The 17,036-nt window shown below is 41.1% G+C and overlaps 1 protein-coding gene across 8 annotated transcripts in view; it reads left to right on the plus strand.

Moving 5' to 3' along the window:
- The window catches only part of PTPRM (protein tyrosine phosphatase receptor type M), a 771,793-nt gene that overhangs the window by 623,001 nt on the left and 131,756 nt on the right, over positions 1 to 17,036 (plus strand). For 4 of the 8 annotated variants that reach the window (XM_070629469.1, XM_070629471.1, XM_070629472.1 and 1 more), the window contains 4 exons: positions 7,442 to 7,593; positions 11,296 to 11,370; positions 11,587 to 11,613; positions 16,270 to 16,457. In XM_070629469.1, coding sequence (XP_070485570.1) covers positions 7,442 to 7,593; positions 11,296 to 11,370; positions 11,587 to 11,613; positions 16,270 to 16,457 — 442 coding nt within the window. The remainder of the gene's footprint in view (positions 1 to 7,441; positions 7,594 to 11,295; positions 11,371 to 11,586; positions 11,614 to 16,269; positions 16,458 to 17,036) is intronic. The other 4 variants (XM_070629470.1, XM_070629473.1, XM_070629474.1 and 1 more) reach the window with 1 other exon arrangement.

Consider the following 17,036-nt stretch of genomic DNA (forward strand, 5'->3'; position numbering starts at 1 on the left):
TAAGCCCCACTTTTGATGCATCCCACAAATTCTGATATCGTATTTTTATTTTCATGTGGTTTAAAGTATTTTTAAAATTTCTCCTGAGATTTCTTCTTTGACCCATGTGTTAAGACGTACACTGTTTAATCTCCACATGTATTGTGAGATTTGCCAGCTATCTTTCTCCTAGTGATTTTTAGTTTAATTCCATTGGGTCTAAGAGCATACATTGCATGATTTTTACCCTTTTGAATTTATCAAGGTGTGTTTTATGGTCGGGAATGTGGTCTGCCTTTGTGAATGTTCTCTGTGAACTTGAGAAGAATATGTATTCTAGTATTGTCAGATGAAGTATTCTGTAGATGTCAATTGTAGCAAGTTGATTGATGATGCTGTTGAGTTCAACTACATCCTTACTGACTTTCTGCCTTATAGATCTGTCCACTCCTGAGAGAGGGGTGTTGAAGTCTCCAAGTACAGTAGTAGACTCAGCTGTTCCTCCTTGCAGTTCTCTCGGGTTTTACCTCACATAGTTTGATGTTCTGTTGTTAGGCACATACACATTAAGGATTGTTAAGTGTTCTTGGAGAACTGACTCTTTTATCATTATATAATGCCTTTCTTTACCTCTAACTTCCCTTTCTCTGACATCTGCTCTGTGTGAAATTAATATAACTACTCCCACTTTTTTTTTTCTTGGTGAAGAAGATTGGCGCTGAGCTAACGTCTGTTGCCAAACTTCCTCTTTTTGCTTGAGGAAGATTCACCCTGAGCTAACACCCATGCCAAGCTTCCTCTGTTTTTTGTATATGGGATGCTGCTACAGCATAGCTTAGCAAGTGGTATGTAGGTCCACACCCAAGATCCAAACCCAGAAACCCTGGGCAACCAAAGTGGAGCACATGAACTTAACCACTACACCACCAGGCCAGCCCCTACTCTCACTTTGTTTTGATTAATATTAGCATGGTATATTGTATGCATCCCTTTACTTTTTTTTTCGTTTTTTTTTTTAAAGATTTTATTTTTTTCCTTTTTCTCCCCAAAGCCCCCAGGTACATAGTTGTATATTCTTCGTTGTGGGTCCATCTAGTTGTGGTATTGGGACGCTGCCTCAGCGTGGTTTGATGAGCAGTGCCATGACCACGCCCAGGATTCGAACCAACGAAACACTGGGCCGCCTGCAGCGGAGCACGCAAACTTAACCACTCGGCCACGGGGCCAGCCCCAGCATCCCTTTACTTTTAAGCTATATGTATCTTTATTTTTAAAGTGGGTTTCTTGTAAATAACATATTAGTTAGGTTTTGTTTTGTGATCTACTCTGACAAGCTCTGTCTTTTAATTGATGTAGTTAGACCATTGACATTTAAAGTGATTATTTGTATAGTTGGATTACTTTCTACTCTATTTTTTACTGTTTTCTATTGTTGCTCATATTCTTTATTCCCATTTTTGCCTTCCATTCTTTTTCCACCTTTGTGGTTTTAATTGAGCATTTTATATTATTCCATTTTCTCTTCTTTCTTACTTTCTTTTTTTAGTATTTTTAGCATTGCCCTAGAATTAGCAATATACGTTTACAACTAATCCAAACCTACTTTCAAATAACACTATACTGCATCACAGACAGTGTAAATACTTTATGACAACAAAGTCCTCCTGGTTCCTCCCTCCCGTGCCTTGTATCATTGCTGTCATCCATTTCACTTATATATAAACTATAATCATCGAATATAATCATCTTCTTGCTCACGTGTTTTTTCCTCTAGCTTCTTTCAAGACTATTTTTTTTATCTTTGACTTTCTGAAATTTGAATATGATATGCCTCAGTGTAGATATTTTGGCATTTATCCTGCTTGTTATTCCCTGAGCTGCTTGAATCTGAGTTTTGGTATCTGACATTAATTTGGGGGAAGTTCTCAGTCACTATTGCTTCAAATATTGCTTCTATTTCTTTCTCTCTCTCTTCTCCTTCTGGTTTCTCACTGCACACATATTGCACCCTTTGGAGTTGTCCCACAGATTTGGGATATTCTGTTCTTTTGTTTTTCAGTCTTTTTTTTTTCTTTGCTTTTCAGTTTGAGAAGCTTCTGTGGTCATATCTTCAAGCTTAGAGATTCTTTCATGAGCCATGTCGACCCTACTAATGAATGAGCCTGTCAAGGGCATTCTTCATGTTTGTTACAGTATTTTTGATCTCTAGCATTTCTTTCTGATTCTTTCCTAGTATTGCTATCTCTTTGCTTATGTTATCCATCTGTTTCTACATGTGATCTACTTTTTCCATTAGAGCCTTTAGCATATTAATCATAGTTATTTTAAATTCCCAGTTTGGTAGTTCCAAAATCCCTGCCATGTCTGAGTCTTATTCTAATGCTTGCTCTGTCTTTTCAGACAGATGCTTGCTCTGTATTTTTTAGTATGCCTTGTAATTTTTTTTAAACCCAGATTTTATATACTAGGAACTGCTAGATATGATGTGAAAGGAACTGCTGTAAATAGATCTTCAGTAATGTGATTGTGTCAAGGGAGATGAAGGCATTCCATAGTCCTTTGATTAGGTCTCAGTCTTTTAGTGAACTCGTGACCCTGGGCTGTGACCTTCACAAGTGCTTCTCGGTAGCCCCCCCTTGCATGGGACAGGAGGGCTGGAGGGAGCTAGAGTTGGATATTTCCCTTCCCCCAGGTTGGTTATGCCCTGATAAAACTGCAGCAGGTTAGGCTCTAGTAAAATAGTCTTTCTGAAGACAAGCCCTTTTAAGAAGCACAGAATGCTCTGAGTATATTTCAGATGACTGCTTTCCCCCCTCCTCCTGTCAGAAGCCCAAAGAGATTTTTTTCTCTATTCTTTACTGTGGGAACCTGCTAGGGATCATGGAGGTAAAACTCACTCGACACCCCCCCGGAGTGTTTAAGTCTCAGACGTGTCCACACTGAGCCTCCAGTAATTTACCAATTACAGTTTAGGCTTTCCCGTCCTGCTTCTGGTTCTTGCAGAGATTTCTGCTCATGGGTTTCTTCTCTGGTGAGAAGTGACTCTCTGTATCCCCGTTTGTCTCTGTAATTTGGGGGGGCAGCAGTTTTCCCTGTGACCTCAGTCATCTGACAAAGCTAAGAAGAGTTGCTGGGTTTTAGTTTGTTCAGCTTTTTACTTGTTGTTAGGACAGAGCTCTTTACATGCTGTACATAAACTGGAAGCCCTCTCTAATTTTTTCTGGTCCATTTTTAGATGTCAGTAGGAATTATTATTATTATTATTACTAAGGGCCTCTGCTATTTATGCAGTCCACATTTGGAGATTAGAGATTAAAATATTTCAGGCAAACCATTTGTTAAAAATAAAAATTGAGGGGCCGGCCCAGCAGCGCAGCAGTCAAGTTTGCACGTTCCACTTCTCGGCGGCCCTGGGTTTGCCGGTTTGCATCCCAGGTGCGGACATGGCACCACTTGGCAGGCCATGCTGTGGCAGGCATCCCACGTATAAAAAGTAGAGGAAGATGGGCATGGATGTTAGCTCAGGGCCAGGCTTCCTCAGCAAAAAGAGGAGGATTGGCAGAAGATGTTAGCTCAGGGCTAATCTTCCTCAAAAAAATAAAAAAATAAATAAGTAAATAAATAAAAATTGAAAATAAATTTGCTTGTGTCTTTAGATAAGATTGCAAAGAAAATTCCTTCTACTTTAGGAGTTTCCCTGTACAAAACACTTTATTTCATTAAGTCACAAAGTTTTCCTACAGTTTCCAATTTTCATTTGGGGAAAAAAAAAATGCCGGTCTAAAACACAAAGCCCAAGAGAGAAACAGAGAAAAAGAGAAAGAGAAGTAAATAATTTATCCCCAGTCATCCCAAGCCTCAATTCTAAATCTAACCTTCCTCAACCTTCTGTAATTATGGACTACAGCCTTTAGCTGTGTATAAGAACAAAGGAAACTCCCAGGCAACAACTCACAGCCTCCATGACCAGGCAAGCTACTTCTGATGAGTAGGCTGTAAAAGAACTCTCCTTACTAATACTTTGGTATGACAATGATTAATTCAATTAACAGGCATATTGAGCTTGTGTAAAGCATTGACTGATGATCCAGTGGTTAAGATTCAGCACTCTCATAGCCATGGCCTGGGTTTGTTTCCAGTCAGGGAACCACATGACCCATCTGTCGGTTCTCATACTCTGGCGGCTGTGTTGCTGTGATGCCGAAAGCTATGCCACCAGTATTTGAAATACCAGCAGGGTCACCTGTGGTGGAAGGCTGCAGTGGAGCTTCCAGACTAAGACAGACTAGGAAGAAGGACCTGGCCACCCACTTCCAAAAAAATTGGCCGTGAAGACCCTGTGAATAGCATCAGACAATAGTCTGATACAGTGCTGGAAGGTGAGAGGATGGCGTGAAAAGAACAGGCAGGGTTGCACTCTGCATACAGGGTCACTAGGAGTCAGAATCTCTCAATGGCGCTAAGAACAACAAAGCGTTGACTAGGTGCCAGTAAATTAATCCTACTGTTTCTAAGCATAGTATTCAGTTATGAAGCGATAGAGTATTCAATTGAAAGCAGTTTTGTGATAATTATAATGTAACTTGTTAGGAAATGTAAATTAACAAATACACTAGAAAAGATAGCACAGTGTTCTAGAATGAGTATCTTTGGAGTCAAAGACATCTGGGGTGCAATCTCAGCTCCACCATTCGGATAAGTTACTTAACTTCTCTGAGACTCAGTCCCTCATCTGTGAAGTAGGAAGTAAGGAGAACTCCTGCAAGGTTCCTGGGATTACATGAGGTCACACTTGTAGAATCATGTCATACACTAGTTGTGCACTATGTTAGTTTCCACTCCCTTCTGCTCCAAGACAATTAAGTGTCTAAGTTCTGTTATTAATGGAGAACAGAAGTGCCCACACACATGCTTCATTTGTATTTTATTTTTTTAATTTGAATTATTTGACAACACTTAAAAATTAAACGAGTTTACATAAAACTTGGATTTCTGATTTCTCCTGAAATTTACAATGTCTGGGACGTCCATGGGCATCGATCAGTTGGAGCTGAGTGGGTGTTTCCCCCTTCCGTTTCTCCAGTCTCCACCACTCCTTATTCTCTTACACCTGTGTTACTCACTTACATGACCTGCCTGGCCCCGGGGAGACGTTTGTGTTTGCGACATCTGATGAGAGTAAAAATGTGGTGAACAGGTAACGTTAACTCAGGAAGGCTTGCTGAGGACATGTAAGCTGGGTTTTGAAGAAGGTTCACAGACCAAGAGTATGTGCTTAGTGGAGATGAGCTTAAAGCTGTGGGTCTCTGACTGGACCTCTTTGATTTGAGCAGGCTCTCACAAATCCTTAATGGCCTTCTTTTGTGCTTAAAGATCATTAATGAAGCGTGTAGCTTGACAGCACTGAAATTAGTTCCCACAATGGAGGATTAGAAAAGAGAAACATCTTTTCTAGTACAAGCCCAGCTTTTATTGGTGTACACATACCTCGTGTCAATGTCGGAAGCGCATTCACTGTCGTTTCCTAACCTGTAAGGATTCGAGGAATAGAAGCAAGAGCAGACAGAGAAGTCTGGGGAACTTGAATATGCCTTTCTTCATAGGCAGAACAAAAGAGAATAGTGAGGCAGTTATCTGCGTAGTCAGTCTAAAGCAAATCAGAGAAATTCAGCAAAAAGGGGACGTTTTGCCTGAATTACGGAACTAATTATCTCAGTCCTCCACTTCAGTGTTCCTGGGGAGACCTGGCCTGAGAATGCTTTTCCAATGAGCTGGCAGATTCAGAAGTGGAGAGAAAGGGTGTTGTAACCACTGCTGTGCAGCTTGAGCCTGATGCTACCTGTGCCCAGGACACCTGCGGGGAGCAGCCAGGGCCAGACCCTGGCGCCCGGACTAGTGTGGTTGTCTGGACAACGGGCTCTCAGAGGATAATCATGGTCTGCATGCTGACGAGAGAGGAACACCAGCACCAGAGGAGCCATGCTGGCTTTACCTTTCAAAAATCTTCACAACGTTAATACTGTCAAAGAAGTTCTAGATGATTTTCATTTTTCTGTTTAAAAATGTATCTTTTTTCAACAACTTTTAGCAATAAAAAGGGCAACTAATTATTAATGAAACCCTTCTGCCTTCAAAGTATGAAATTAAAAGCTTATTATAACTACAGGCAAGAAAGCATTTGGATTATGTGGCATTTGGAAATGATAATAAAGTTTATCCGTATGGTCTAATGTTGTCAATGCCTTTCATTGTATTAGCAATCACCTAATATGGGGGTGATTTTGATTATGGGGCTCACTTTAAATTCTGCTGTGTCCTAGGTCAATCAGAGTCAAGATGATTTACTAGGAATAGCTGCCATTTTCTGTTGTAAATGCTGCTAAGTGCTTAGGCAGAATTAGAATATTTTAGGACATAATATTTTTGGTATTATGATGCTGTGGTCTTCTTAAACCTTTTCACTTTATTCCTTCTTCTTAAGCAGCTCTAATTCTAATCTCGTCTGTCTTGGGTGCATAAAACAACTTCCAGTAGTAAAACCTGTAAAAATTTGTTTCATCTGTTTATTTGTATGTCAATTTCACTTAGGTTTTTATGGCTTTTGTCCAAGTATCTGTAACTTCAAATTAGGAGTTTTTGGTGGTCAATGAGTAGGATGCAGAGGCCAGGATTAAACTGTCTCCAAAAGACTTGGAAATCTCTGCCTTCCTTGACCTTTTTGCATTCTCTTCCACTGACTGAGGGAACACGGGGACTTACTCCTCTGCTAAACTTTCCAGGGAAGCCAACAACTTGACATTTTTTATCTTCTGCTCTGTTGACCAGCCCAGATGGGGATCTAATTTGGGTTCATTTGGGATTTTATCCAGTGTGATCACCACGTGAGCATTTAGGCTTTGCCCTCCAGCGCTCCTGAGGCCTGAGCTCCTTGTCCCGTGTGGGCTCCGTGTCACTGCTTGCTTTCTGTACGCATGCACTGCAGTTAGACTGTCTTCATTCCTCGCCCAGTTTTGCTCTTTCGCTCTACAATATGCTTCTTAGATTCATCCTTGGATTATTTCAGTTTTGTATGGCAAATATTTACTAGGGGTATTTACTCTTTGACAGTGAATATGGCACCAAACTAAAAAGTAATTCTAGGAGCATATCAGTAAATAGATTATGATTGCATTGTAGTGGGGCCATTGACCATTTTAATTTGGCTTTTAGTAGGAGAAACAGAACGTGATGTTTTAGGCTAATATCACAGTGGGTTTTTTTGAGGATAGGCAGTGGATATTTTTCATCTCTGTGTCTCTGCAGTTGGCAGAAAACCCAACATCTAGAAGTCACCATAAATCAATGTTATAGATGAATACGATTAATTCAACACAAGTTATTCCTGATCATTGGTTAATACACGTGTCAATGCCCCCATTTTCCGTTCACATGCATGTCTATATGATGAATTCTTTGTTCAAAGGAAACTAGCCAAGAAGCGGAAGGAGACGATGAGCAGCACCCGCCAGGAGATGACTGTGATGGTGAACTCGATGGACAAGAGCTATGCCGAGCAAGGCACAAACTGCGACGAGGCGTTCTCATTCATGGACACGCACAATCTGAACGGGAGATGTAAGTGCACCCCTTTCCTGGCTTCTCATACGTCTCTCTGGTTTTCCAAGATTCCAGATAGTACTGGGGGATTAGAAAACAAAAACTCCCTAAGAAATTCTTGTGCCCTGTTGGTTTCTCCAGTCCCCTTAAACGACCCCCAAAACCCCTCTGTGTGCCGTGGGTGGCTTAGGAGAAAAGGTGTTGCAAAGGTGATAGGGCCAGATGGGAGAGCAGAGGCAGCCACAGTTAAGTGTCTGTAAAGACTTAGAGAGCAGTGATGTGAAGGCTTCTCTCTTCTCGAAGAGGAAGGCACCTGCTTCTCAGCATCCTTTTTGTTGTTTAGATCCTGTTTGTAAGCTAGTCAGGTGTGGGATTCCACAAGAGAAGCCTGTTATAAAACAGTTCACTAAATGGCAGTAACAAGTTAATTGTTTGTTTGTTTGGCTGACAGGTTCTGCCTTTATTATAGGCCTGTTAGTGGCAATTAATAAGTTAAACTGTATTCCCGCTTCACAGGTCTTACATTTCCCGCCAGGTGGTAAACTGAGCTGGGCTAATTCCTTCCCACACCACCACCAGTATCCAGGTACAAGGCATTATTTTAGGAAGCTAACAACTACATTGATTATTTGAAGTACAAAAGGAGTGGTTCTTGTGTCCCTAGAGATCTCCTCAGAGACTAGAAGTAAATCCCTGATGTGGCCTGACTCTGTGGTTCACAGCCCTCCTGGGTTCAAGGTCAGAGGTTTCTTTGCCATGTGCAATTCACACCCACAAGCTGCTGCTCATCCTGGCTGCATAGCTTGGGTGTTAGTCAGTGTGGGGATGGAATAAAAGTACAGCCGTCACTGTTACTAGTGTAAATGCATAAAGGCTTGGGGCCTCTGAGTGTGAGCAGCACAGAAATCCGTCTCTGGGGGGAGAGGGCTGATACCAGTGTGCACAGTGTGTGCTCATGTCTTGACACCCATTGGGCCTGTTCTGATTCTGCAGCCCAGCCCAGTTGACTCCTTCTCTCTCTGATCACCACGTAGTCAACACATGTGCCTTCTGTGCCTTTCTCCTCCCTTCAGCAAGCCTTCATAGAGAGGCTTTTTCTTTCTGTTTATAGTGGCTACAGTTGTCTGCCTTATCCCACGGAGAGCCACTTTATATTGTTACAGTTGTCCACCCTATCTCATTTATTTGTTCTACATGCACACCTGGCCCAGTGGAGCAGGAGTGCACACACAGGGAGACTCGGCTTAGACCCGGGTGGGCAGGACAGCACTCCTCCTCCTTGGTCGTTGTTCTTTGCTCTTTCACGTCATTTTCAGTGTAGGTGAGTCTGTGGGGCTTCAGTATACCACAAACAGCATCCCATTTTTTCAGAGAATTTTTTCTGCTTTTTTTTAGCAAATATTATATTTTTAATTAAAAAGATATGTATATACATATGTATGTATGTGCGTATGTACGTATATATATCTATACAATGCATTTAACTACCAAAATAAAGCAATTTATTGCTGGTGCATTTATTGTGGACTCGGGTGGGAAAAGTCCTTCCCACCACAGACACGGTTGGAATTTTTGTAGTAGCAGTTAGTTCTTGCAAGTCAGTCTGAAAGGGACCACTGGCTATATGTTCTCACTTTCCAGGATAACCCGTTAATGTTCCAAATTTTGTATTTCATGGTGAAATTGCTCATGACTAAATTTACTTGGAATTACCTGCCCAAAGAGCAGAAACCTACATTAGTAATTTCCAGGCTTTTGAAGTTTGAGCAACAAGGGATAATGCCTCTGGACAGGAAATTTAATTTGGCAGTTCCTTTTTAAAAAGTGAACATGTCAGTGGAAATCCACGAGTGCCCATTGAAGAGGACTGCTGCAGAGGCTGGCGCCGGCTTCCTTGGCTCAGCAGCCATTGAGCATCATTACCTGCCATCAGTAGAGCCTGTAGAAGTGGCAGCGGGCATTCCATTTTCCTCCCACTCTTTGGGCAATGAGTAGTTCCATCGAATCCCATCCGTTGAGAGTGACGCCAATGGTGAACTTTATCATAATGCTCTCTTAATGCCTGAAAAAAAAGAAAGCAGTTACTGGGGGAGGAAACGTGCAGGAAAAGTGTTCATTGGACCACTAGGCTTCCAACCCCAAACCTGTAACAGGTCTGGGGATGTTTGAGATCTTCTAGGGTTGGGAGAAAGTGCTGGCAGTTGGGAGGTGAGTGGCTTTTAGAAAGGAGACAGAAAAATGAGATTGGAGAATTTAGAAATAAGCATGAGCACATTTATGAGAATGGGGAATCATCTGTCCACCAAAGCAAATGGGAATTGTACATAAGAAGGGGAAAATAGATGGGTATAGTGGGAATGGGTTTAATTTTTATACTAGAAGACAAATGTAAATATCTTTTTTAAAGGTGAAAATAAGCATAGTTATTTTTTATCTGCTTGCACATTTTACCAACCACATAAAAATGTTCGCAGATAATAGGCATTATTCTTGCTGACCCAAACATGTTTTATAGGTACTCAGGTTTTTTGTTCTTATTTTCATCAATTTCTCTTATTTTCTCCTGGCAGCTTTCCATAAATGAGCATTATAAATGTGATACTTCTCTATTTTAGAAAAATATCTTATAAATGACAGGCAGCCTGGGTCCTGGTCCTTGTTTTATTATTTATTAATTCTACACTTGAAAATATGAACATAGGTAAAAACACTGTCCTAAAGGAACTGCTCCAGGAGAGCTAAAATATTTTAACAAGTCATCAGGATAAAGATAACATGCAATACCCACAGGGATTAGGAATGGCTCCCATGATACAGTGTTGTGCTTGAGCTTTAGTGTCCGATCAGGAACTCAGCGTCTAGTAGATAAGGACCTGCATCAGAGGAGTTAAGGTTTACATTAGCCAGTTTGAGCACTTGAGCATAGTCAAATCGTTTATCCTTACACTTTAATGAAATTAAAGTGTTTTTAAAGCACTAATCAATTAAGATGTTGAAGACTTTTTTAACAAACGGCTTTAAAAATAGGAAATACCCACTTTCAGTGGAATCAGATAAGTTGAATGGGATTGACTTTCCCTCTTAATAATAGGAAGAGAATACGTAATGGTTAAATCTTCAGTATTTCAGAGAAATATTTTAAAGAAAAATGAACATTTTTATAAGGATTGAAAAGACTAATAGAACAATATGTAGGCATGCAAACTTTCAGCTTAAATATAGCAGACGTGGAGCATCGCATTTGTTTTTCATAAACCAGGTCATAGTGTTGTGGAATATCCAATATGAGGAAGGAGGGGCCTCAGCAGACTACAAAAACACTAACAGTCAGGATATGCTCCAAAAGCCGTGTGTGGACACATTCTCGCACTCTTAGTTGTGAAAAATCAGCTCGGCATGATACTAGACTGCTGCAAGCAAAGGCTAGAAGTCCAGTGAATTTCTCAATTCAAAATAGCAGTTGTGGTTATCGGGTGTTTTCTTCATTTGTGGGGTAAGAAAATCTTTTAAGTGATAAAAGGGTGCTTGTCCTCTGAAGTCTGAGTAAGTCCCCGGAGACGGCGGGGAATGGTAATAATTACCACACAGACTGCAGGGCTTCTCTGAGGTTTCTTCAGTGCAGTCTACACCAGCATGGTGTCCCTGTGAGTGACCTCAGAGTGCCGTGTCTCCCGATGTTGCCTCTGCACAACCGCTGACTAGCCTTTATCTTGTTTACAGCTGTGTCTTCACCATCATCTTTTACAATGAAAACAAATACTCTGAGCACATCGGTGCCGAACTCCTATTACCCAGGTAACAGATTTTTCCATTGTTTCATCTCTTCCTGACCCCTGAGCATCAGCATCAGTCCGTGCTCACTTTGCTGTCCATGAAGCTTTAGGAGTTTAACATGTTTGATGTGTTGTACCCTGATGCTTTCTATGGGAAAATTGGGGGCCTTTCATCAATCATTTACTGTTCTTTCTCTTTTTACTTTCTCTGCATTGACCTGCTTATGATGTATGACAGACCCATTTGTGCCAACTGCAATTTTAGGTGAGAACATTTCCCTTTATCACAGTTTATTGCAGGAGTAATTTAGAAAGTCAGTGGCCTCTCTAGGAGATTGGAGTTTTAATTCTGTATGATGCAGTGATTGTAAGCAGGACATGGGGGTGGTGGGTGGCCTGGGGGGCAGGGGAGTATGTAGATAATAAAAAGACTTTTCTCCAAACAGTTTCCATTCATAAGAAGAGTTTGCTGCATGTATGTTGGCAATGATACCAAAAGGTTCAAATGAACAATCCCAGCTCCAGTATTCCTCCTTTCTATGTTTGGAATTTAAAGTTAGCTCTGATCCAGGGAAAAACACAGCATGTCATCACTCAGCTGTGTACTTCTAAGAGCTGAATTCTGTCCAATGTGACAGTCGTAAAAGTGAAAATAGTTTCTTATTATTTTCACTTATTGCTAAGCGCTAAAAACTTCAATTCCAAAAATAGCATTTTTCTAATTATGCCAAATCATATACAGAAAAACAATCATAATAGAGCTCCCTCCCTGGAGCCACTCAGGGCAGCCCTAGCATTCCAAAGTGTCTGTCACACAGTGGAATTTCAAAGGAGCTGATGTTCTCAACAGCAAAATGACAAGATGGCCCTTTATAATCACGTGGTTTACTATGTGTCAGATGTCACTAGAAATGAAATAAAATGTTAGCTCAGTGGGGCAGAATGCATTAAAAGTATGAAATGGTCCTAGCAGGGAGTTAAAGAAAAAAAATCCCATTCGTCCAGTGTAAGAAGGGTGAGGAGAAATGGCATTACCTGGCTATGATGAGCAAAGAGGCATGAGCTGCCCTTGCATTTGAGATGCATAAATAACCCAAGTGTGTCCCAGCTGCCTTCCTTTCTTGCTACTAACCTTACCGAAAAGGAGCACAGCAGGACTTCAAGGTGTGTGACAGTCCATCAGAGCGAGAGTTCCATCCTCGGCTATGCCGTTTCTGCTTCCTAATTCTCTTTAGAAGGGTTTATATCTTTGCAGCATAATTTTTCCCCCTGTGCTTCTCTTTTCTCTGAGTTGTTACAATTTTTGTATAGAGGGTGATTTTTCCTCCTTATAGTGCTTTCTGGGCTTAAGCAAGTTTGTTGCCTGAGGAAAAAAGTGAACTCAGAAGTTTAAGAATGGACATATACCAGAATTTTGAATTTGCATCATTTTGAAGGGTAACAAACAAAGCTCACTAAGCCCTCTCCATTTAATACCAACTATAAGGGAAAGAAGGTGGCATTTTTATTCTTTTCATAAGCGAGGGGCATGGGCTAATCTCAGGCACCCGACAATGCAATCTCCATGCAGATGACATTTGCAGAATCTTTCAATAGGCAAAGATTTGCGACTTCTTTGTGTGCTGTGGCATTCATTCCACGGTTTCTCTAGTAGATGTTCTGACCTCGGGGGAGCTGTGAGTGGGGAGGGCTAAGATGTGCATTGTCAGAGGGAAGAAAATGTTCAGATTTCGCAGCAGGATTTAAGATAAGCTTATTAAACAAATATCATTTTTTAAAGTCACTACTTTGTTATTATGAACACTAATAGCATCTTTTAAAGTTTGTTAGGCTTTACGGAGAGAGAATCAATTGAACAGACAATTCAAATAGCAAAAATGATGCACATTGTGAAAAATAAGTCAGCCAGATCAACAAATAACTGTTATCATGTCTAGCTTATATATGAACCAGTGCAACAAATGGTAGTGCTTGGGGACTATTCTTTCCACATTGCTGTAAATATGAATCTATATATTGTATAGTAAGGATTATTGAGGTGTCACTTAAAACCATGGGAAGAAGATAAGCTATACCTTACTCTGGCACTTTTTGGCTGTAGTACTATTACAATTCACAATAAGACAAAAAGAAGTGTTCTGTTGTGACTCAGAGCTCAGCACTTAAATCCTCTAGCACCTGCCTCCACCTTTTGCTCTCATGTGCTGAGGTGCCCAGCCCTAATGGATGGAGCTTTAGGATGCCTTTCCATCATTTTCTTGCAAAAAAAGTTAGATAGATAGATAAATAGATTGATTGATAGATAGAACCTCCCCCACCTCAAAAACATAGCACTCATTTCAATTCTAGATTTTTCAGCTGGGTTGTTAAAAATTCAAACTAGTTTATTAAAAAATACAGGTAGAATTAGTCCTCAGTTCTTAGAGAACCATCAGGACGGTTAGCGAGAAGCTTTACTTCTGATTTCCTCTTAGGCATAATTTTTAAGTAAAAAAATTGTTGGTGGGTACTTTTAACAAATATAAGAAAATTAAAGTGATATTTTATCAGTAGTAATCTTTTAAGAAGTCAGAGGAAACTGATTAATCACTAATTTTGGTGAAATCAAGAATTTCTAATAGTGTGGGTGACCCAATTTCATAACACACATTGCAAGAGACACCTCCTATTCCCTCTTCGCTATCTATGTACTAGATGACGGATGCAGCCTTTTCTTTGATGGCCTGGCTGGTGTTTAAATGCTTTAGGACGCATCCACACTGGTGATGAGGCCAGATGTCCTAATGCAGCAGGGGTGATACATACAGTGGTGACAGTGGTTGCAGCTCTGTGGAGTTGCAACTTCCAAGAGTGCCTGGCCCTGGGATCAGAGTGCTGCGAGGTTGCAGGGATCCACATGCCAGGCCGCAGTGATCCATTTAAGGGAAGTGTAGAAGTGAGTGCACAGTGGAGGGCCCTTAACTGTGTTCCTCCCCAAAGCTACGAAACTGAGAGAATGAGAGAGGCACAGGGGAAACTAATTAATATTCCATTTATTCTGGTATAAAGAGCAGAACTTCCACTGGAGTAGCTGCAGCCTGGCGGGTTCAGGATTTCAGCAGGGATCTGCATCCCGCTTTAGGAGCCTGGCAGGTGCCAGCAGGCAAAGCCGACGTGAGAATCTCCCAGTTTATTTGTGACTATTCTAAGAACATGGGAACATATGAATTGCTAAATTTCAAAGCAAATCCAAATGAAGAAAATCATAAAATCCACTTACCACCCTTTTTTATTTTGTCTCTGTGTCTTTAGCCACGTTGTAGTGATCCAGGTGCCATTTCAGCAACAGCAACATAGCGACACGCTGTGTGCCACCTTCATGCCATGCATCCCCAAGTGCTTTGCAATGCAGATGGAAGGGAGGTTTCAAAACCAGGCCCAGCAAACCAAACGCCTTTGAAGGAAATTAATACCCTTTGGAGCTGAGTTTCTCAGTTTTAGAAACAAAAACAAAAAAACCCCATAGCTGAATTCCCTGTTGATAAACAATCTGGTAATTTTTATTAAAAAAATTGAACATATCCTTTCTTATATGTTTTAATTCTTTGTACCTGAAATTAATTTTGATTTCATAGTCTCATTTTAAGTGACTTCAGCATTATAGTTTGATGAGACACCTCCTCAATCATAAAATGGCTAGAGATTCAGCATTATAATGAGTTAATGTGGAAAATGGGGAACTCTAAATCTAATAGCACTTTCCTGCATAAGACATTTTTAATAGCTACAATTTCTTCAGTTTGTTAATCTAATTTACTAGTAGTCTTCCATTAAAATATAGCCTCTTTAGGCTTATTTGACCAAATTTTAACATTAATTCTATAGTACAATTTGGTTGACTTTTCAAGGAATTTAAATGAGAAAATGTGTCGAATACAAATAAGACTTATTTTAGTCTTGACTTGGTTCATGGGGAATGAAAAGCAATTATGATACTATTTTAACCTCCTTTTGGTATTGAGTGCTTAAATTCAACACCTCCATCCTGACGTGAAGGGAGAATTGAGGCTTGGCCCCCTGACCACCTGTGACTAGAAAACTTAACTGTAAAATGAAAGCACCAAATAGCAACAGCCTGGAGTTATTCACACAGTACTATTGCTTATGCCCTGTTTCCTTTTTTTCCTCTTTTCTCCTTATATGTATCTTCTTAAAAGTGCCAATAAATGGTAAGTCCCCCATTCGCCCCATGGAAAAGGTGTGGAGGTAATGGGGGTATGTGTCTTCTCTGTAGGTTCTGACAAAGCCAGTCAGTTGTGCTGTGTGTTGGCCTGCATGTTAGCTCTCGTAGAACATTCCATGTGTGGTGTGTGGGTCGACAGCACGTTGTCAAGCTTTCTGATCCTGCAGCATGCACCGTGACTCATCAAACCAACTTCCCTTTTCTTTTTCCACTTTGCTTAGATTTCATGTATCAAGTCCACATTTTCATTGCTAGCTTTATAAGCCAAATCATTTTGTGCACTTTTATTTTGCTCACAGAACATTTGTACAGAGTTTATTTACTTCATCATACAAACTAGTCAACTAATCTTTGGAAGAATGCAAGGCTGGTTTTGCACCAGGCCTTGATGAAGTTTCAGACTGAAACTTCTAACAAACTTTAGCACCCAAAGGCTAAAGGGTTCTTATCAACTAGCTTTGTGAAAGCAATATATCGTTTGGACTGCTTTGTAAAAACAAAGATTTCTGCCTCATTCCTATCAGTGTTGCCAATCCCATTTAAATTTCTAAGCATTTAACTTTTCCTTTTTGCGGAGCCATCGTAGGGATTACTGCAGCCGTAGGTTGAGGGATGTCAGCGGCAGCTTCCTAGCGTTCTCAGTGACCCTGCCATAGCCCACTGGTTCTCCCTCACTTTCCCTGTGCCTTCTATTCCTAGACGAGACCCATACGATGGCCAGCGACACCAGCAGCTTGGTGCAGTCCCACACTTACAAGAAGCGCGAGCCAGCCGACGTGCCCTACCAGACGGGGCAGCTTCACCCCGCCATCCGGGTGGCGGACCTGCTCCAACACATCACGCAGATGAAGTGCGCCGAGGGCTACGGCTTCAAGGAAGAGTACGAGGTGAGCACGAGCTCCTCACCAGGGCTCCTTCTCAGCCTTCTGGGGCCTGATGCCAGCTACTGTCCTCCCAACTCATCTGGCCAGCCAGTGAGACCCCATAAGGGCTGCCAGAAAGGGACCAGGCCTTTCATCTGGAGTGTATTTCCGTCTGCCTGTGAGACTTGTTACCAGGAAGCTAACATATGTTAAATGGAAAAAGGGGCACCACTTCACCTTTTCCCTTATTCTACATAAATATGCAGTGAACATAGAGGCCTGCCTGGCTCACTGCCCCAGTGATTCCTGATCGCCTTTCTTAGATTTTCCTATAATTAAGTATGATGTTAAATCCTAATAGTTTTGTAGTGGTTACCACAGGAAGAAACTGTCCACCTAAAGCAATTATAGACCAACTAGTGATATCATGTGGTGGAGATTAGACAACAGTAAAGGGACTGGCTAGTCTCATGGCTGTTATTGTCCTGCCAGCCCAGAGAGTGTGTCACTGGCCTGGGATCTAGTGCGGACAGCTTTCAGGGGCTTTTCCAGGAGCAGTGATGTTCTCTCACCAAATATAAGATGTAGGGCTCACTCCCTTCA

Source organism: Equus przewalskii, chromosome 7 (genome assembly GCF_037783145.1).
Source record: "Equus przewalskii isolate Varuska chromosome 7, EquPr2, whole genome shotgun sequence".
Lineage (NCBI taxonomy): Eukaryota > Metazoa > Chordata > Mammalia > Perissodactyla > Equidae > Equus > Equus przewalskii.